Below are 22,349 nucleotides of genomic sequence, written 5' to 3' on the forward strand. Positions count from 1 at the left end.
CCAAGTTCATCTGGGGCCCAACAGAGTTGACTGGAGGTGAAACATTCACAACACTGGCCAGCCAAAGGAAAACAAAGACATTGTCGTATTTGTTCTCAGAATAAGAAGCGCAGAACCACGGCCTACTACTGTAAAAAGTGTAACATTGCACTCTGTGTGGAGGACTGTTTCGAGAGATGGCACACGCGCGTCAGAGTGTGAGATAGCGTAAACTGTGAAGTGACGCAGTTCAAACTCGCGTACAGTCTGAACAAAATATTATTGTATATAGTGTGATCATATCTACAATATCATCATGATTCAAGATTGAAGAAAAAACAATGGGTAAGTCCTTTGGAACTTCATAACGTATATAATAAAGAGTATGTTTTGCATTTCATGACAAAATATTCACAGTTAATTTTCATTTGTAAAACTTGTTCTTTTATGTATATGTAGAAAATTTTATTGTCTTTCAGATTCTTTTTAGTTCATATTTCTATGTTGCATAGAACGGAAAATATGCATTTTTTCCTGAATGTTTGCAGTATTAATTAATTAGGGTGATTTAAATTCGGGCCGTACAGGGCTCCTGGCAATTTAAAAGTCCATACGTTAAAGGTTAAATGTTGTTGTAACTTCTAAATGATAACTTCAATATTTGTTGTTATTATTATTTTGCATTGTTTTATACTTTTTCTATGTTTGTTTCCTTCTATTTTTTTATTCATACTCGCTAGCGGTTGGCCCTTGGGCTGTTAACTTGGCACACAAATGAATAAGAATTTAATTGTTTTTGGCTCTTGAGCTCAGCACATAAATAAATAAAGAATTGAACTAAGTTATTCAGTCAGCATAGTAACAGGGCCGTGGGTTGGAGGGGGTTTGGTTCCTGGCAGGGACAAGACCTAATCAGTTAAGCATGTGGACAACTTTACTTTTACCTTTACTACTACTACTACTACTACTACCACCGCCACTGTTGATCTTCTACTTCTTTCTTGGTATATCAGGGAATTTGCTTTGTTCAGTGCCTACTCCTCACCTAAAAATTCTCCCTCTACTAAATGTGTTTCAGCTGCTAATGTTATTTGCAGGGACACTATTTAGAGATGAAACTGGTTTTCCTAATAGTGTTTTATAGTGGATCTTTCTTTTTATTAAAATATTAATTATACTCACTATGAATGTATGTTTTTTCCCTCGTTGCATAATGGCTGGCACATATGTACTTGTTAAGTTTTATTACTGTCTGCATGATTCAAATTTCCTTGTTTTATCTATTGCCATTTTGTGTGTGTGTGTATGTGTTTGTTTCTTTGCAACGTTGCATGTGCTTATTTTATAATCGGTCTTTGGGCTGTTGTGTAAGCACATAAATAAACAAAGAATTTAATTATATTATTGTTATTATGTTTGTGGTTTATTTAATGATGCATTATATTCCTGGATGATTAATGAGTGATGACGTGGAAAGGATGTGGCAGGAAATGATTGTGCTTTATTTCAATGTACTTTGCTTGTATTTACATGGAAAACCTTGAATAACTTCATTCTGTATAGTCTATGTCCCAAATGAGATTTGAATCAGGCACCTACTGGGATACACATCTGAAGTGCTCCTGCCTGAGGCAACTTATTCAGCTTCAGTAGTATTCATTTTCTTTCTTATTTTCAGAAATAGAGTTATTAGTGTCTTTCTATGCAATCACTTTAAATTGGCAGCTGGCAAGATCCACTGATCCCAGGATTTTGCCATTTTGGGTGTAAATGTATTCTGGATTTTGTTTATATAGGTGCCTGTACCATTTGGTCAGCATTTGGTGTCACCCCAGTCACTCCATCACCCCCGTCATGACCCTCATAATATTCACAGTCTGTCTGTGCCAGCTCATTCACCAACTCCTCAGCAAGGACAAGGACAGCGGGCTCCTTCTCAAGGTAAAGTAATATCAGCAGCAGTTTCCAGATCTAAATATGTAATGTAATATGACATGTAACGTAACACCAAGTTGCAGAGTATTACAGCAGCTGAATTTTGAGCTGTAAGTTAAATTAAGCCAGAATGCTAGTGTTTAAGAAAGGAGGCAGACTGTATGTGAAATAACAATGAAAGTTGCAGACAAAATAAATTACTTACAAGTAACATTTGAAAACAAAGGTGGATGGAATAGACAAAAGACCAGCACAGTAGACCTTACTAGCCATGCAGAAATGCTTTGTGGGATCACCTGACATAAAGGTGAACATGTTGGAAAATGTAAGATTTGAGGCTTTCATGGCAGTGACTATGAAGAAAGCAGTCTTCTGGGATTTGGCACCGTGTATATGTGGTGTTAACCGACGTTTCGGAGGAACGTATCGCCTCCATCTTCAGGGTAGAAGGAAAAAATATAAGAAATCAGCAAGCGAAGAGACCATGAGAACCGGTAAAAGCAGTCTCACAGTCTCTTCGCTTGCGGATTTCTTATATTTTTTCCTTCTACCCTGAAGATGGAGGCGATACGTTCCTCCGAAACGTCGGTTAACACCACATATACACGGTGCCAAATCCCAGAAGACTGCTTTCTTCATAGTCACTGCCATGAAAGCCTCAAATCTTACATTTTCCAACATGTTCACCTTTATGTCAGGTGATCCCACAAAGCATTTCTGCATNTTCGCTGTTGGATGGAAAGAAATTGTTACAATTCAGAGTAGATTTTGTAAGAAAATGCTAGGGTTGCCCAGATTTGCAGAAAATACTGTGGCTGAACCGGAGTCAAGAAAGAGCAGTAAGAGGGGTGCTTGGTACCTTTACATGTATGTTGTAAGAGGGATAAGGTGCTATGCATGACTGTGAAGTACTGGTTATATCTGATACACATGAATTCTTAGGATATATTAAGAATTTGTTATCAATAGCTGATAAACAACTTGAACATGGAGAGTTGAGTAGAGAAAGTAAAAGAGGAAGTAGAACAATTAGGTTTAGCATATACAGAAAAAGCTGTTTTTCTGTATTTTTCTGTAGAGTTCATTATAATTCACTGCCTTCTCTATAGGCATATTTTTGCTGCTATCCGTCTTCACACTTTGGAGATGAGCTGTACTCACTGGCCACACTTAGTATCCATTGTCGTGTGTTAGTTCAGCAGTTTCACTTGCATATATATTAATAATCTTCACATCCCTGAACCAAGATCTGTAAAAATGTAATGCAGTGTAGTGAGAAGAAAAGAATAAGAAATATGTTAACTATAGCTCAGAAAATTTAAATTATCATTAAAATAGAGGTGTAACTTGGCATGTACAAAGGGGGACCCAAAAATAACCGGAACTGACCTGTTGCGCGCGCATGCTTTATAGTTACGAGTTGTGCTGCTAGGTGGTGTTAGCTGGGGGTCTCCCGCGACTGTTAGTGAGCTGGCATCAGTCTGAGTTAAGTGGTTTGTCTGTGGTGCTCTGTTGTGTGCGTTCCTGTTTCAACCCTTTGGCAATTAGTGAGATGGCTGACCAGAAGGAACAAAAGAGTGTGCATGAAATTTTGCTTTCTGTTGAGGAAAACTACAGCCGAGACTGTTGGGATGCTTCGGCAAGCCTTTAATGATGATGCTTTGGGGAAATCACAGGTCTACGAGTGGTTTTCCCGTTTCAAATCTGGCAACATGTCAACAGAAGACATGCCATGCCCCGGGCGTCCTTCGACAGGAAGAAATGACGAAAACATTGCCAAAATCAAACGTGCAATTGATGAAGATCGTCGAAAGACCATTGACCAACTTTCTAAGGAAACGAACATCTCATGGAGCACGGTCCAGCGAATTTTAACCAAAGGTTTGCACATGAGACGGGTGTCTGCAAAATTTGTTCCTCGCTTGCTCGGAGATGACCAAAGAGAAAACCGCGTGAATGTTTGCCACGACTTGAAGAGTGAAGTGTAGAACGATCCAGAATTTCTTAAAAGAATTGTGACTGGTGATGAGTCTTGGTGCTACGGGTACGATCCAGAATCAAAGCAATCATCAAGCCAGTGGAAAACTCCAACTTCACCACAACCAAAGAAAGCGCGTGAAGTGCGATCCAATGTGAAAACAATGTTGATTTGTTTTTTTGATGTGAATGGCATTGTCCACAAAGAGTTTGTTCCGCCAGGACAAACAGTGGACCAACATTTTTACCTGGATGTGTTACGAAGATTACAAGAGAGTGTGCGACGAAAACGGTCCGAAATGTGGAGAAATGGGAGCTGGTTGCTTCACCACGACAATGCTCCAGCCCACACAGCTTTGACGGTCTGACAGTTTTTGACAAGCAACAACATGGTGATTGTGCCTCATCCACCTTACTCATCCGACCTGGCTCCGTCGGACTTTTTTTTTGTTTCCACGGATGAAGAGAAGTCTGAAAGGAAAGCTATTCCGTGATGTGGATGAAGTCAAAGAAAACACGCTAAAGGCTTTGAACAGTATCCAGCCTCAAGAATTCCAGCACCGTTTTGAGCAGTGGCAAAAGCGTTGGGACAAGTGCATTAATGCACATGGACAATACTTTGAAGGGGACTAATATACAGTTCAATAAAAATGCAAAAATAAAAACTAAGAAAAATAAATTCCGGTTATTTTTGGGTCCCCCCTCGTATTTATGATGAGTGCACTTTTTCTGGCTTAAATGCTTCAAACTTTGGCATGGAATTCAAAGGTTTGATGTTTCTGGAGAGAAGATATTAGGACCCTGCTAGCAAATATTTGGAAACATTTGAACAGTTTGTTAAAGACAGTGATCTGACTGCTAACTAAACTCATAATGGAGATGAAACAGGACTGTTTTGGAGAGGTCTGCCAACCTCAACATTGGCTGGTGAAGACAAGACTTCAACAAGCGGCTTTAAGCAAAATTAGGCTAGATAAACTGTTCTTACATGTGCAGATACTACACATAGGGTGTGTAAACTTTGATGCTGCAAAGCACTGGCTCCATTCAGCTGTAGCATATTGAAATGTTGTAAGCTGATAGTTCTTTGAATAATAACCTAAAGAAAAAACCAACTCTGTGGCCTGTAGTCTGCAAGTGAACTATACTGACCAGGTGACCACCGCTTTTCAGCAAAGTTTGAGTTCCTGCCTACAGACCCAGGGGTGCCGGGTTCGATTCTCGGCACTACCAGATTTTCTGAGAAGTAGTGGGTCTGGACTGGGGTTCACTCAGCCTCGTGAGAATAACTCAGGAGTGATTTCAAGGAAATCGCGGCTCCAGTCTAGAAAACCGAGATCAACGGTCATGTGGATTCGTTGTGATGACCACGTGACACCCTCTAGCTGCAAAAGTTGGTACTTCTTTGAATAATAACATCTTTTAATAAGGTGGTATTTTAAAAATGTTGAAAAAATATGGTGATCAGATAGATTATTTTTCTTTATGACAAGAAGTGATGAATCAGTGTAATTTGATGTTTGAAATTTGTATGGTAATTTGTTACAAATATGCCTGTTCTGCAATATAAATGTTAATAAAACCTACAGAATGTAAATGTTCAGAATTGTAAAATGCATTAGTACTCTGTGACTTGGTTGAAAATAAGGTAATCGTAGTAAGATGATGTTCAGGACAACATACAAATAATGAGAGCAGAATAATGCATTCAACAGACATACCTGGGTAGAAATTTCTTGAGCAAAAAATTCTGATTCAGTTGTTCAGCAACTTTATATAGTCAGATAAAGGTTAAGTGTTTTGGCATGAGGTATGTGCCATCATCAGATCCTTCATGACTGTAAAAAATTAAAATTAGATATATCTTTGCTGAATTTGAGGTTCTCAACAGTGATGAGTATGAAGTGTTGCTGTTTCCTGCTTGGCCTGTACTTTGACCCTGAAAATGAAGGTGATATTCTCCTCAGAAATGATAGCTGACTTTCAATGGACTACACCATGTTATGTCCCAGAAGACTGAATTCCAGATATTTGACTGTTTACATTATATAATGTCTATGCTGTTCATTTCAGGTGCTGGTATTGATCAAGCTGAAGAATTACCATTGCCTCCTGGATGGTCTATAGATTATACCATGCGAGGACGAAAGTATTATATTGACCATAATACAAAGACTACTCATTGGAGCCATCCTCTTGAGAAAGAAGGACTTCCAACTGGTTGGGAGAGAATAGAATCACCAGAATATGGCGTATATTATGTTAAGTGAGTATTGTAAAACTTTAGGCTTTGAAATTTAGAGCTGGCAGAAGTATGAAGCAGCCAGAGGTAAATATGTGTGAAAATATGATCTGCTCTGAGTTTCATAAAACATGCACATGTATAGGTTGGTACTGCCTCAGCGAGAAAGGTAAGTAACACATAATCAGTTTTAACAGGGGTATAATCATTATGAAAAATTATAACTCCATGGTTTTAGTCCACAAGTGAAATATACCGACTGATCTACCACTTCTTGTTGATGAACTTAGTGCCAGCTTTAGCAGATACAGGGTGTCTCGCGTGGTCAGCGCAACAGATCCCCACGTCCGTTAATCTCGGTTTTCTAGTTATTTTATTTCTGTATGTCACTAAATGTGGTCAGGTGGTTAACACTTCTTCATTTACTGTGGATCCCAATTTCAAATCTTGGGCAAGAGACTGACTATTGTGATACAGGTTTTTTGTAGTGCAGGCAAATTGTAGGATAGTGCCTTAAATTATCTCGTGGCTGCTTTCTTTCACAGACTTTACAATTCATTATTCGCTAATAATCCTCATGTTTGATGCTGTATAGTCTGAGCTAGTGACAACCATAGATAAAATAAAGTTAATATATGTCCTCCAGGTTTCATTCTGCGTCATGCAGTAACAATAATTCCAATTTTTTTTTCTTGTAAGCACCTGCTTTGGCACCATTATAAAACTGTTTCCAAATTTTGCTTTAAAATATGGATGGTACATGTCTGAAGAAGTTAGTGTGCAGTTTTGTCCCCATGCTTCTATGGTGTTAACTGCAGTGCCCCAAGCAGTTCAAGAAGCTAATGTGGTGTTACACGCGGATGACACAAATATATTACTCATAGAGAAAAACCTCCCATTGTTAAAAGAAAAATGAGTAACAGTCATGAAACAATTAGAAAACTGGTTCCTAACAAATAATTAAATCAATATTATTTCAGGGAAGAGGATCTAGTTTAACTCATGGACCCATTCTGTATCTAAAAAAATAAAGAAATAACTTACTCATCAAATTTAAAAATTTTAGGTATTTGTATCACAGATAACTTAAGCTGGGCCACTCATATACAATATCTCTGCCATAAATTAAACAAAGCTCTTTATTTGATTAAATCCATACGATACTCAGAAAGTTTACCACTACTAAGAAGTGTTTATTTTACTAAATTTGAATGTATACTGAAATCAGGTATTATTTTTGGGGGGAGTAAATAACAGTAATAGAGTCTTTAAATTACAAAAGAAGTCTAAGGCTCATTAAAGAAGTGAAACACAGGGTGTCCTGTAGAAGACTGTTTGGTGAATTTAAGATTTTGGCAGTAATTTCTTTATATATGTGTGTGTGTGTGTGTGAAATACTACATTTGGAGCATTGCTTTATATGGGGCTGAAACTTGGACACTTAGGGCAGTGGGTCAGACACACCTGGAAAGCTTCAAAATGTGGTGTTGGAGAAGGCTGGAGAAGATCAGTTGGACCGATTATGTGAGAAATGAAGAAGTGTTATTTAGAGTCAGTGAGCAGAGGAATATCCTACACGAAATAAGAAAACGGAAGGCTAATTGGATTGGTCATATCTTACGCGGTAACTGCCTTCTAAAAGATGTTATTGAAGGAAAGATAGAGGGGCGGATAGAAGTGACCAGATGACGAGGAGGAAGAAGATGTAAGAAGATGCTGGATGACCTTGGGTACAGAAGAGGATATTTTCATTTGAAGGAGAAAGCTCTAGATCGCATCAAGTGGAGAACTGTTTTGGAAGAGACTGTGGACCTGTCGTCTTGACAAATTACTGATGAATGAATGAATATATATATATTGTGACATGTTGACCCCTACCTCCCCAGCAGCACGTAGCGCTCGCGTAATAGGGGAGTCATCACTCCGCCACTCTCCCCGCGGTGACGTCACGAGCGGAGCCGAAGTGAGACGAGCGGGGGCGGAGTTAGCCGAGCTCCCGCAACCTGGTAACTATGCAACGCGAGTCAACAGCGGTGACGTCACCAAGGGATATCACGGTTGCCAGGCAGCAGCCAACAACTCCTGTGACGTGTCGTGCAACAGGCACCACTGCGGCTATATAAGGGAACTGCACAGCAGCTACGAGTTAGTTGTTATGTGGCTATGGCAGAGTTGTAAAGTAACAGTCGCTGAGTAGAGTTGTAACGTGGCTATCGCCGAAGATAGTTCCGAGCAAGCCTATGAGCAGTGTGTTATCAACAGTCTCAAGGCAGCATCTTGTGAGCAGAGTTGGAATCTAGCCAGCGGCGGGTTACGAGTGAAAGTGTGTAATTCAGGGAGACTTGTATAGCTCCCGCGTTATTAATACGTGAAGACTCTTCAAGATAGTGTGAAGAGATTTTGTTGTAGGGTTTGTAAACTGTGGAAACCCGTAACCTTGTGATAATTAATTGTAGCCGTTACTTGTAGATTGTTAAATAAACCAATTAACCATCTCGACGGCGTCTTCAGTAACGAAACACGTTACAATATATATATATATATATATTGCGCTATAGAGGACATCTCCTCCCCCGCCAGCAATGACGTAACAACATCGGAGTGCTGTCGCTACTACGGTAACAGGCCAGTCAACACTCCGCCCCCCTCCCCCGCGTTGATGTAGCAGGGGATACCGCAGTTGCTACGCAGCAGGAGACAACTCTCGACAGCATTGCCGAGCAACACCTCTAAACAAGGCGACTAGGCAACAGGGAGGCGAGTTGCTTTCCGTTGTCTGGCTGAGGGTTTATAAGAGAACTACACTGCCTAAGGAGTCAGTTAAAATACACCAGCTGCCAAAGACAGTTGAAATATAGCAGCAGTCGCGGAAAGAAAACCCGAACGCGTGGTTAGAAGATCTTATATGATAGTGTGAAGAGATTTGTAAGTAGGGTTTGTAAAGTGTGTAAACCTGTCACAGTGTCATAAGTATTTGTAGCTACGACTTGTAGGTTGTTAAATGAACCAATTAACAACCCGAATGGCGTCATCAGTGGCAAAACAAGTTACATTGGTGTCAGAAGTGGTTTACCAGCTTAGTTACTACCACAAAATGGAGATGCAGCAGATGGAATACCTGCTGAATGAATTGAGGGCCAATAGAAAGGCTGACAAGGAAGAAATGAAGGCCAACAGGAAGAAAGACAAAGAAGATTTAATGGCAAAATTAGATGCCGATAGAAAAGCCTGGCGAGAAAATATGGCCACAGAAAGGGAAGCGATCAAAGCAAAGATGACCGCCATGCGAGACAAGAGGTTGAAAGCCAATATGAGTGTCTGGCAGGAAGAGACGACAGCCTGCCAAGAAGTGATGGAGGCAGATGCAGAGAAGATGGAGCCCAATTCAGAAATGATGCAGTCCATAGTGGAGCATCAAGAAGTACCCGTACAAGATGCTACAGTGATGCCAGTCAGTGAACCTGAAGAAGAAATGACGTCGATTACTCAAAAAGAGACGATGGCCTGCCAAGAGATGGAGGCACGTCTAGAAGAAAAAGAGCCAACCTCAGTGGACAAGAAACCTGAGGTGGCCCACCAACGAGAAGTCCCCAATGAAGATAACATAGTGAACCTGGTCAAAGGACAAAAGAAGTGGTATAGGGACAAGAAGCAAGCTGCAGAGTGATGTGGAGAGCCAAAGGAACTGACCCAAGGAATTTGTGGATCCTGGATGAAGTTGGCTGCCACCTGCAGGAAGGTGTCCCACTGTGCAACAGTGGCATGGCGCAAAAGGAAGATCTTCAGGAAATCTTCAACCCAAAGATATTGTGGACCGTGGAAAGAAGTAACCTCAGCCATGAGGAAGATTACATGCTGTGCAGGACACAAACGTATGGGACAAAACAAGAATAAGGTCACACCGAACATCACCAAGAAACGGACATTCGGGAAGAGACTATGGAAAGCCCCAGAATGCAACTGGCATAAGGGACCAAGGCCTGAGACAGCAACTACAAGGCAGAAATGGAGTGGAGGACCTAGGCGGCGGACAGCCACGATATCTGAAGAAACCAGACCTGAAGAAGGTACAAGTGGGGAACACGGCAAATTTTGACATGAATTTCACGAAAACTACGAGACTGAAGATCAGAAGGTGAATAGTCGGATCTTCTGTGGTCCTGTGACAAGACAAGAATTGGACCTTGTGGAGGGGTTGACCCCCTCCAAAATGGAAAAAGATACTTCAAGCAAAGGAGGAGCCGGTAATGTAGAAGTACCGGCCTCCCTAGGGAGAATGAATGTGCGATGGATGAAAGTGAGGAGTGGAAGTGATACAACTGGATCTTCTGGCAAGTTAACAGGAAACCGCTCGAGACAAGCTGGTCTTAACACTTTGCGGAGCAGTGGCATATTTTTATGCCCAACGCTTTTAAACATGGCGGACCGGTGGCATATTATTATCATTTTAGAACAAGTTATGTTGAAACACACTATACCTTGCACTGGTGCCAGACAGACGCATGACTGGTGCGTGATAGACCTCTTGAATGTTTGCTTCGTAGTCAGTAACATGAGCCCACTGTTATTGACCCAACTGTTTTCCCTTCCCACTCCAAAAGAAAATGCCTTTGTTCATCTTCCAGCTGCATGCACCAAGCAGGAAGTTACTAGTGCAAAATGGATCAAGGTCGGAAGAGGTTGAGGTCCAAGCGTTTTCTCGGAGAACAAGAAATATCTGACTTGTTCTCCAATGAGCTATCTGACGTCCCTTGTGAGTCTGTTAGTGATAGTGACTCACAATCTGATAGTGAGTGTGGCATGGGCGAACAAAAAATTGTGACCACAGACAGTGAAAGTGAAAGTGACAGTAACTCCGACGAAAGTGCGGGTAGCAGATTGCAGGGATAGCCACATGGGGAAAAGTAGACAAAACGCCTGCTTTGGGACAGTTTACTGGAAATCCAGGGGTGAAGCAAATTCCATTGGACCAAACACAAGTGTCTGAAGTAGCGGAACTGTTTTTCGGAGATAGTTTCTTTGATATGCTATGTCAGGAAACTAACAGATGATATCTCCAACACCGTGAACATTATGACAGCAGTTATAAGGCGTTGAAGTGGGTGGATGTCACTTTAGCAGAAATGAGAAAATTTTTTTGCAATAATCTTTCTAATGGGCCATACAAGGAGGGATAATTTGAAAGAGTATTGGTCAACAGATCCATTTTTATCATTTTTTTTCTAGGCGCATTGGTAAGTGTTCTCCAAAAATTTTAGTTCATGAAATTAATTAGGAGATTTTATATTAATTTTTAAAGTGAACAGTGCACAAGTTAGCGTAGTAGGTTTAAAAATGCTGGTTCCCAGGGTGATTTAAATATTTAAAATCGCCAGTCCGCGAAGTGTTAAGAGGGGAGCGGATGTAACGGATGGAGAATAGTCGTTGCAAGAGGAATAGCAGGACAAAAAAAGACGACGTTGCAAGAACAGCCTGCAAATAAAAGGAACAGGCATGTACCGTTAGGCTGTTCAGGAGGAACGACCTTTGGAAGGGAGCAGTGTGACGTATTGCGCTATGGAGGACGTCCCCTCCGCCAGCAGTGACGTAACAACATTGGAGTGCTGTTGCTACTACGGTAACAGGCCAGCCAACACTCCACCCCCCTCCCCCACGGTGATGTAGCGGGGGATTATTATTACCATTATTATTATTATTATTATTATTATTATTATTAGAGGGGGTGGGTTTCCCCATGCACTTAGACCAGTTATTGGTCCATAGTGCGTCCCCCTTTAATTTTTACTGTTGCCATATCCTACTGGTACTGGTGCGTGCTATCAGCCATGTTCAGCCAACGAAGTCAGCCGTTGGTACCTGATATTTCCCCCCTCTACCAGAGGCATTGGAAACTACTTGGGTGGGAAATTGTTGCCTAATTTTGCTCAGTGGTCTCCTAGAGACATGAGGATTTTTTACGTGCCGTAAATCTATGACACGGGACCCACGGCTTAAAATCCCTCCCAGAGGACTTGTTCCCTGAATTTTTCCATCCTTAAAAATTCCACGACCTCCGCCGGGTTTGAACCCATGTACCTTGAGTCATGAGGTGGCAATGTTACCCCTAGACTATGGAGGCCGCTTAGCGGGGGATACCGCAGTTGCTACGCAAGAAGGAGGCAACTCCCAACAGCGTTGCCCAGCAACACCTGTAAACAAGGCGACAAGGCAACAGGGAAGCGAGGTGCTTTCCGTTGTCTGGCTGAGGGTTTATAAGAGAACTGCACTGCCTAAGGAGTCAGTTAAAATGCAGCAGGCGCTGAAGACAGTTGAAATATAGCACTAGACATGGAAAGAAGACCTGAACGCGTGTTTAGAAGATCTTATGTGATAGTGTGAAGAGATTTGTGAGTAGGGTTTGTAAAGTGTGTAAACCCGTCACAGTGTCATAAGTATTTGTAGCTACGACTTGTAGGTTGTTAAATGAACCAATTAACAATCCAAACGGCGTCGTCAGTGGCACTCAGTGGCAAAACAAGTTACAATATGTATATATATATTTATGTGAGATCTTACGCTTTTTAAAAATGAACAAGATCTATACAACTCATTATTCTGACATTCACAAGTATAACACTAAAGTAAAACAGGATATGTATGTTCAAACATGCAAGACTGTTGGTTGCAAAGTAAGTGTAATTAACATGGGAATTAAAATTCATAATAGCTTTGCCCCCTGAATTAAAAATATTAGAGAATTTTAAAGTTTTTAAAAATAAATTAAAAATTTATTTATTACAAAACTGTTTTTATTATCTGCAGAAGTTTTTTAAGAACAATGATGAATGGTAGTTTTGTGTCTTGGATTGGTTCTGATGTGATGTGGTATATAGATGGTGTAAGTGTATGCGTTGCTTTATATTGGATTTTTGGGGGATGTCATCCTTGGTTGCTAGCTTCAAGCTGGCGACAATGATCTTAAGATGATAGTACTGTTCGTAGTCTTGTGTATCACTTTATACCGTTTTAGCAGTTGTTGACTTGTAGTGTATAAATGGCTTAAACTGACTTGCCCAATTGTACTTGTGTAAGAGTTTATGGATGTAAATAAATTATGAGTTATTAATTATGAAAGTAAAACATATAAGATGTTACTTAATTTAGTGAGGTCTGGATATTTCTCCCTTACAAATCATATGTCATTCAGTTACACATTCATTCAAAAGTATTTGTGCAAGTAGCACATTAAAGCAGAGGTTATTTAGTAGAATGAATAAATTAAGTAAAAGAGTGATATTTGTGAAAGTAGTCATTCTCACTACTTATCATTTTGACTAGAATAAACAGCAAGACATGCCAATTACTCATATTTCATGCTGAAAATAAGGTAAGAGATAATATTATTTTGTGGGGTATAGGCTGTAGTAGCAACAATTTTCTTGCACATTGTGTTATGATTTACTTTTTGTATTTCAGTCATATCACTCGTCAGGCTCAGTACGAACACCCTTGTGCTCCACATTATATCTACCAGCCAGAGGTGCGGATTCATATGGAAGTTCAGCCACGAGTACTGGCCCCTCCCCCTAGACACACCCACTTTCATCCTCATAGTGTACTGGTCCCTGCAAATCCATATTTGAATGAAGGTGTGTTTAAATACTGTACTTGATGCACAGTAATACCTTTATGTTATTTTTAAGGAGAAAAGTGTTTTGCATTATTTGATAATCAGAAACACTGAAATGCAGTTGGGTGTTATGTAATAAGTTTCTTTCTTGAATATTAAATTAAGTGTATATCTTGACTTTTGTACATGGGGTTTATTTTCTTATTTAACCAGGAAAAGAAAAACATTTGGACAGTCTTTTAACATATTCTAAATTTTTGATGTAGTTAGTTCATACAGATGCAGTAGCTCTTCTTTCCCAATGTTTTGCATGTGTGTTTATTGGTTTGTGTTTTCAGATGAATAGCTCTTCTTTACCTAATGTTTATTGATTTGTGTTTTCTCTAATCATTGTAAATGCTATGTACTGGATTTGGTGTTGATGAGGAAATACTATGATTGTGAAAAAGCTGATCTTGAGATTTTGACAGATTTAGATGTTTTGAGCCCCCCAGAATACAATTTTTTTTTTTGAATGCCATATGTCTGTATATACATGGTGTGTGCAGGATCTGTTAGGACTCATTTTTTTAAATTTTGCCCTGCAATGCCATCTCTTGGCGAGTTGTGGCGTTAAGATCCTTGAAGTTTCATCTGTGGCTGTCTATAATTTCAAAGCACAAGCATCACTGCATCATGTGTTGTGACCTTGAATGTAACAGTACTGTTCTGACGCTCGTCAGAAAATGGCTGTTGAACAGAAAGCCAAAATCAAATTTTGTTTGAAATTAGGCAAAACAGATGGAGAAGTATACGAAATGATGAAAAGTGTGTGCGATAGTGATTGTTTGAGTCTCTCGAACATTTTTCTATGGTATGCTGTATTTCATGATAGTCCATGTGCATCAAAGACGAGAACAAGTCGCACTGAAGAAAATGTGAAAACAGTGACCAAAATCCTTGCATTAAACAATGTGTTTCTGCAAGACTCATCGATGAGCTTTTGGGAATACGAAAAAGTACTGTGCAAACAGAAGGTCTGTGCACAGTTTCTAACGCACTCACTGTCAGGCGATGAAAAACATGCCAGAATGGAACACTGCAAAGACATGTTACGGTCGGCCCAAAGTGATACAAAATTTACAAAATCGATTGTTACTAGTGACGAGACATGGTGTTTTCAATATGAGCCTCTCACAAAGTGGCAGAGTGCAGCGTGGTTGAGTCCAAAGAAGCTGAAACAAAAGAAAGTGCACATGCAAAAGAGTTGAGTAAAGACACTGCTAACCGTTTCTTCGATTCCAAAGGAATCATTCACAAGGAGTTTCTGCCAGAAGGTCAAACAGTGAATTCTGATTATTATCTCGGAGTCCTCAATCATCTGTGGGCGAGAATTCTTCAAATTTAACCTGAATATCGAGAGCAAGGTTCCTGGTTGCCCTCCACGACAATGCCCCACCCCACAAATCAAAGATCATGAGCGATTTCTTGGCCAGAAGAGGGATCACAGTCCTTGATCATCCTCTGTGTTCACCCAATTTGGCTCCAACAGATTTCTGGTCCCAATAGTTAAGTTGGCGATGAAAGGAGACAGTCACGACACCATCCAGGACATCCAAATGGAATGTACCGCAGTTTTAGATGTAGTTCCACAAAAGGAGTACAGTGACTGTTTTTTAAAAGTTTTCAAATGATTCCAGCTGCGTACTGATTCAGAAGGAGACTATTTTGAATAAAAAGGCTGACATTTTGTAAATAATTCACATCTTGTATTTATAATGAACACAGTCCCAACAGAACCTGGACACACTTTGTATGTGTATATGGATGTGCACCTTGCTAGCTTCTGAATGGTTGGATGAATTTTATTCATTTTTTGATATTTAAGGGTTTACCTACCATAGGTCATTGCCTAATGAATATGACCATTCAAGCTCCAAGAACAAGGGTCCTTAAGAAGAGCCCCCCAGAATAAAATGGTAATTTTCACAAAAGCAGCCCTAATGATCTTGATTGAATTTCAGTAATTTATAAACCATCGCCATGAATAAATCTACATAGGCGGTATCTTCAGGAAATATTGGTACGCACATTAAGGGCCAGACATGAAATGTTGATTTTGTTGAAACGTGCTTTATTGGTCAGATGGTTTTCAGTATTCAGTAATAAACAATGGCCTACTGAGCAACAATCAGTTTTGTTTCCATGTTAGTATATCAGAATCACATAATTAAAGTCATTTGTATATGAGAAAGTATGTGTGATGTCTTTGATGTCTTGCACAGTTTGCTTTTGCCAGTATTACTTTAATCTTTATTTATCTGACACAGTTAAGAGAAGAAAGACAAACACTCACATGACATATGCATTACACATTGCAGAAACTATTTCTCCAATGCACTGATTTGCATTCTTTGTCAGTCCATGAACCCATTCCTTTAAAAATCAAAATATTCAGATCTTCTTTTAAGAAGTATGTTTCTTAATTCAAGAACTTTTCTCATATACAGTTCTGCTTTCAGACCAAATATCCATTTGACCCCGCCCATTTTTCCTATAAGTAGATGTGGTGATTAAGAAATGATTTTCATCCAAAAAAGGATAGGGCGCTGCTGTATCTCCTCTTCAGTTAGAACAGACTACAGATAAAGAGTTCTGAGCAGAATTCAGCGGCTTACTTTCCTTTTGTATATATTTCCAGCACTATGACTCTGTTACTACTATTACTGTTTTATTTATTTCTGCAGTGAACTCAGTTCAAGTACGGATTCTGTCTACATGGAATTCATCAAATATAACCTTAAAGTTTCACTCCCCTGTCATGTTTGTTAACGTATAAACGGCATTTTATATGTAATGTGTATGTATGTTTTTTGGTTTATCTTTATACTAAATTTTGTGCCTAGCTCCAGTTGTTTATCAGTTATTTTCAACAAACCAAATGCTAAAGAATACTTTTGCCTGGCCACCATGTTCTTGTATCACATTTTACAAAAAGTTACCTTAACAAATGTTGCACATTCTTCAAAGATTTTTTGCAATATGTCATTTTAGGGCTCACTAGTTAAGTGGTTGTAATGTTGCTTACAACTCATATATAGCTCCATCTTTTTATTAATGATTGCAGGAAATTAAAATGTACCATACCAAGTTTATGAAAATTTGTCATCTGGTTCTCTCTCTCTTTCACACTCACACATGCACACGGACACAGACACCATCCCGACCCAGTCCTGATCTTATAAGGTTACTTCTCCTTTTGGGGAGGAAAGTAGGCTAAAAATAAAAAAGAAAAAACCATATTATGTACCATTATGGACAATTTATAGTGAACTTTCTAGAATATTTCCTGTTCCTCAGAGGGGTTTCATACATGGCTTTTGGAATAACATACATTGATTGCAGGAAGGTGGTTTTTATAGTATGTCTGCTCAGTTTTTGAATGCTGTTCAGTAACTTTCACAGTACCAATTAAAAATAAATGAAAAGAGGCTCTTTCAGTGTCAAGTTGTGTGCTAGATCAATCCTTATCATCCTGTTTAATTACGGATGCCAAAGGCATTATTGTAGTGCTGGTGTGATGAAGCAGAAGTCATATTACATTCCACTCAATTTTGGGTATATGTATGTGGTCTGACAGTATAGTTCATGAACTCATTGCAGTAAATGTGCTACATACTTCATTGCTGAATATCACTGTGGTTGCCTTCATGGTACTCCCTTTGGGAATCTATGCACCAGTGACAGTGCCTTGTCCACCCTTCAAAACAATTTTGGGACTGAATTTGTAGAATAGCCTTCAGAGATGCTGTTTTATTATTTCTGGTGTCATCAATGTCATCAAAATGCCTTCCTTTCAATATTTCCTTTGTCTTTGGGAACAGAAAAAATACATTTGGAGCTACATCCAGTGAATAGGGAGAGTGTTCCAGTACAGTTATTTGTTTACTAGCTAAAAACTCCCTCACAGATAGTGCTCGAATTCAAGCTCCGATATTTTTGTGACAGCACACCAAAACACACTCAGACAATAATAGACACCACTCAGAAAGAGTGCCATAGATCAACAACCACAACAACAACAACAACAACAACAACAACAACACAGCTGTGAAACACCGATGTGCCAACGTCATCAAACCATACTGAGGTTTCTGGCCACAGCGAACACACACTGGCGAATTCGCGAACTTTATTGTCATAGCACATATATGCATGCAGTACATTTCTTGACATGTAAATATAACTTTTCAACATTTATTTTTGTGTGCGTGAAATGTTGCAGTTTCAAAAGGGAAGTAGGGGTAAAGAAGGAAAGAGTGTATATTTCATGTTGAATGTATTTTATTTTACTTGGTTTGATATTAGTAATTCTGTTTTTGTGACAAATTAGGAACTCTATGTAACATAAACTAAAATAATGTGTACTTTCAAAATTGAAGATTAATATAATTGATTCTTGTTAGGCACTAATGAGAAATTAAATTTCTACCAGTTTGTGAATTCATACAGATGACACCTCTTTTTGTAATTACAGTCAACTCTCGATTATCCCGGGGCGGATTAACCGGTTTGCGGCTTAACCGGGGCTACTGAGGCTTTTTTGAGGCTTATATGTTGTTTAATATTCATTCACTTTTGTTTCACATGGCGAGTTGTAAGACTATTTTCGCACTAGTGTGAACTGAGCTCTGCATTCTTTGGTCCCATTATGCTAACACAGTGTTTTAGGGAAGGGGTGAAAGAATGCAAAGGATTTGTGGAAAGTTTCAAGGACAGATGCATCACCCCAGTCAGTATCTTTGTATCGATCTTCAAGTGCGTTAGCAAAATATCAGGGTGTAAAAGGAAGCGTGTTGTGTTAAGTATTCAACAGAAAAAGGAAAATTCCGCGAGAAAGTAAACGACAATATTAAATTTTTTTTAAGCGTTAAGTGTGAATATTCGTAAAAAATGTTGGATGTTGTTGAAGACTGCGATTGAAATAACTAATTCATATTTCAGTGTAATGTAAAAAAAGTATTAAATAGGCCATGAGATGACATAAAAATGAGGTTGAATAAATTTAAATACAGGTAGGCCTATAGTGTTATGAAGGTGCAGTATTACAGTACTACTTTTAATAAAATTTGTCTTAACCGGGTTTTCGATTAATCGTGATTTCCATCCCCACCATTATCCCAGATAATCGAGAGTTGACTGTAGTTGTAAAAAGTTAGCTTATTAGTTCACACCTCTCTCTTCATGTTATAACAGTAAGTGGGAGCTTCTATTATGTTTTGCACAAAATACATCGTATCATATTTTTAATTTTTTCTTCACAGTGATTCCACACTGGCTAACTGTATATTCAAGAGCTTCTCAAGACTTAGACCACAAACTTCGTTGGGAAATGTTCAGATTACCAGAATTAGATTGTTTTAGTGCTATGCTGACACGTTTATACAAACAGGAGCTTGAGGGAATAGTCATGCGCTATGAAGCTTACAGGTAAGAATATATGTGTGTGCGCATTCTCTCTTGTTTTCTTTAATAGTATTCATTCAGAAGGAATTGCTAATTTACTTACTTAATTATTCACTCATGGAGCTGAGCCCTTCTTGAGGAGCTGCCAATTCTGCAGCTATTCAAGAATTTCCCAGCATTTTATGGAACCCGAAGGTTCATTACCATGTTCACAAGAGCCCTCCATTGGTCCCTATCCTGAGCCAGATGCATGGAAGTAGACCGTAAATTGTAATTGGAACTATTAATTTAAGTGTCAAGAATATACATTTGATATATATCCTGTGTCTGCTCTTACCCATTATTGTGGCATGCTGCCTCTAAGCCGGAATATCTTGAGTCAGAGCATGCGTCCATTGCTAGACAACGGCTTGTTAAAACACGTTTCTGAGATATTGCATTTATAACAGACATTACCACGATAGTGAAAAACCAGAACTACTGAAGTTCTCATGGCAACAAATACACTAGCTAACACATGAAACAGAACACTTCAAGAAGGTGTCTTCTAGTCCATCCGACTGAGACCAGAGGAGAATTGAGAACAAGTCAGATACCTCCACTGTGACTCTGCGAGTCGTAGGAGATGACGAAAAGGGAAGTCTCAAATCTGACACCAAGACTGACTGACTGACCGACCGTCAGTCACAATGTGACTTGGACTTGGAGAACAAGTCAGACCAGAGGAGAACTGAGAACAAGTCAAACAAGAGGAGAATTGAGAAGAGGATGGAACACATCAGATCAGAGGTGAATGGAGCAGAGCTGAGAGCAGAAGAAACCAGCTAAGCTAAGAACCAAAAGACGACGGACTATCCAGGTGGCATCATGAGGAAGACGTTATTTCAGAGTGATTGTGTTTGTAATTGTAAACAGCTTATCCAATAAACAGCTTTGTCTAATGCGGGACCCATTAATTTCTTGTCACGTTACCAGGATGGGTGACATTATTATGAATTAAGATACCATATTTACTTAAATATAAAGGAATTATTTCTCCCTCATTTAGTATCTAAAAAGGGGGGGGGGCAACTTATAAACCAAAGTACTGCACTAAGGGAAGTGTTTTTATACATGAATAGTACATACTATTTAGTGATGGTATAGTTGTTTATAGTGCAAGCGGGTGTAGATAGTTGATGAAATATATATGTCATTTCAGAACTATATTAGTGTTTTGGAGGAAATCTGATTCAGCACTAAAACTTGGCAGGGGGGTCTCCCCCCTTAACTTAAACTTTGAAGTTGGGGACTGTCTTGTATTCAGACAAGTATAGTATAAAAGTGAAGAATGTGTCCATCTGGCTATACTGACAACAGAGTGTTGTATTTTAGCGTCCTGTTGCACTGATTTTCGTCCATGATATATATATACAGTGTCCGTCTTGCAGTGCATCCACTTTTACTTGTCACTTCACAATATGTTTCGGCACCATAGTGCCATCATCAGGTGCTCCATTTACACTAATCTATTGCGTTGCATGCCATTATGTAAATGTAAAATTATTTAAAAAGTATTTTAAAATATTCGTCAGTTATAATAATTTTTTTTGTATGCTAAAATCTTGTTAAGATATTCATCTTATCTGTCCCAATTCAAAACCTGCGCATGGTTCCTCCACTATGGGAGTCATTCCTCTTATATGCTGTTTGTATCGTGTCTCGTGATGCGTGTTCCCTTTTTGGCTGTGGGTGTTGTAATGTTGGATCCAACATTAGTGTAAATGGAGCACCTGATGATGGCACTATGGTGCCGAAACATGTTGTGAAGTGACAGGTAAAAGTGGATGCACTGCAAGATGGACACTGTATATATATTATGGCTGACAACAGAGAATGACCATAGTATATCTAAAACTTAACAGCTAGTGAGTGAAAACACTGACTGTGCAAATGATGCAGTCTAGGGTGCACACTGTCTTGGACTACACAGACAATGAGATTGTGAGTTTGAATTCTACTGAATATTTTCTGTGCTGTCCTATGGTGGAATGACCTCCATCAAGGGAGCCCTACCAAATATCCAATAGATTAAATTAAATAGAGGCCTTTTCACTGTTGGTAAAGGGTAGAGGAGGATCAGCTGAGGTAGGACAGGTAAAGACAAAGGTAGAGGTAACAGTTTCCTTGTGTCTAGGCATCATTTCTTAATTCAGAGTGAAAACCCAATTTCCAAGTTTTCAACACATGTGTTTACCATGATTCATTTATAATGTTGTTGCATGAGCAAGGGGAGGTAGTAGTGTTGAATGGACAGCTGTTTGGAGTAATGCTATGGCCTTCACCCCTTCTGAGTAGCTTTGGAGGCTGAAAAGGTGGAGTTTGAGAACATTTGCAAAGCTTTTGGAATATATTATGCCAGAATAAAAGTGTGTGGAATTAGTGAGCTTAGTCTGCATTTAGAAGTGGAATGGAGCATTTGCACATGGTAGAACAGTGTGAGAAAAGCAAGTAGTGAGTTCTGAGCCAGCAGTGACACAGTGAGTGCAAGAAAACAGTGCAGTGCTGCAGTTCAGTGATACAGTAGTGATCTAAATTGAACTTATGTCAAGACCATATGTGACAAACTGAAATACCACCAGCTGGTGGTAGCCTACCAGTCAGACTCAAAATCAGGACCCATGTAAGTGGCTAGTTGCTACAAAATTTGCAGATGCCATCAGGCAGTTGGCCCACTGGTCCCTTGTCATGTTGCCCAAGGCACCCTTTGCATTTATGAATGGAGTAAAGGGCTGGAGTATGAAACAGCCCCTCATCATGGGTGATGGGAGGTCCCATAATGAAGCCCTTAACCAGATCTTGAAGCTAGATGCTATGAAGATGGCAGTCAGGCCACCAGCTAGGTAAGGGGTAGAATGCCCACAACATCACAGTCAGCAGCAACTGGACAGCCTGTCTGCTGGCACTGTGGAGACATGATGAGAAGGAATGCATGAGAGGAATCCAACTGGGGTTCAAGGAACAAATAACGGATGACAAGAAGGCACTGCTGCCATCACACTCACTATTTTAACCAAGATGAATGGTGACAGCTTAACCTTTATCGGACGAACGTCATCATATGATGTCGTTAAAAGTTAGGGCAGCTGGCCGAACGTCATCATATGATGTCGCGGATTCCAC

The 22,349-nt window shown here is 39.5% G+C and overlaps 1 protein-coding gene across 3 annotated transcripts in view; it reads left to right on the forward strand.

The window, feature by feature from the left end:
* LOC111866418 (protein salvador homolog 1) overlaps positions 1 to 22,349 on the forward strand; it is a 71,079-nt gene that overhangs the window by 36,909 nt on the left and 11,821 nt on the right. For all 3 annotated transcript variants that reach the window (XM_023855350.2, XM_023855349.2, XM_033752245.1), the window contains exons 7-10: positions 1,776 to 1,920; positions 5,965 to 6,157; positions 13,589 to 13,761; positions 19,046 to 19,211. In XM_023855350.2, coding sequence (XP_023711118.1) covers positions 1,776 to 1,920; positions 5,965 to 6,157; positions 13,589 to 13,761; positions 19,046 to 19,211 — 677 coding nt within the window. The remainder of the gene's footprint in view (positions 1 to 1,775; positions 1,921 to 5,964; positions 6,158 to 13,588; positions 13,762 to 19,045; positions 19,212 to 22,349) is intronic.

The sequence above is a fragment of the Cryptotermes secundus genome, unplaced genomic scaffold, assembly GCF_002891405.2.
Source record: "Cryptotermes secundus unplaced genomic scaffold, Csec_1.0 scaffold193, whole genome shotgun sequence".
NCBI lineage: Eukaryota > Metazoa > Arthropoda > Insecta > Blattodea > Kalotermitidae > Cryptotermes > Cryptotermes secundus.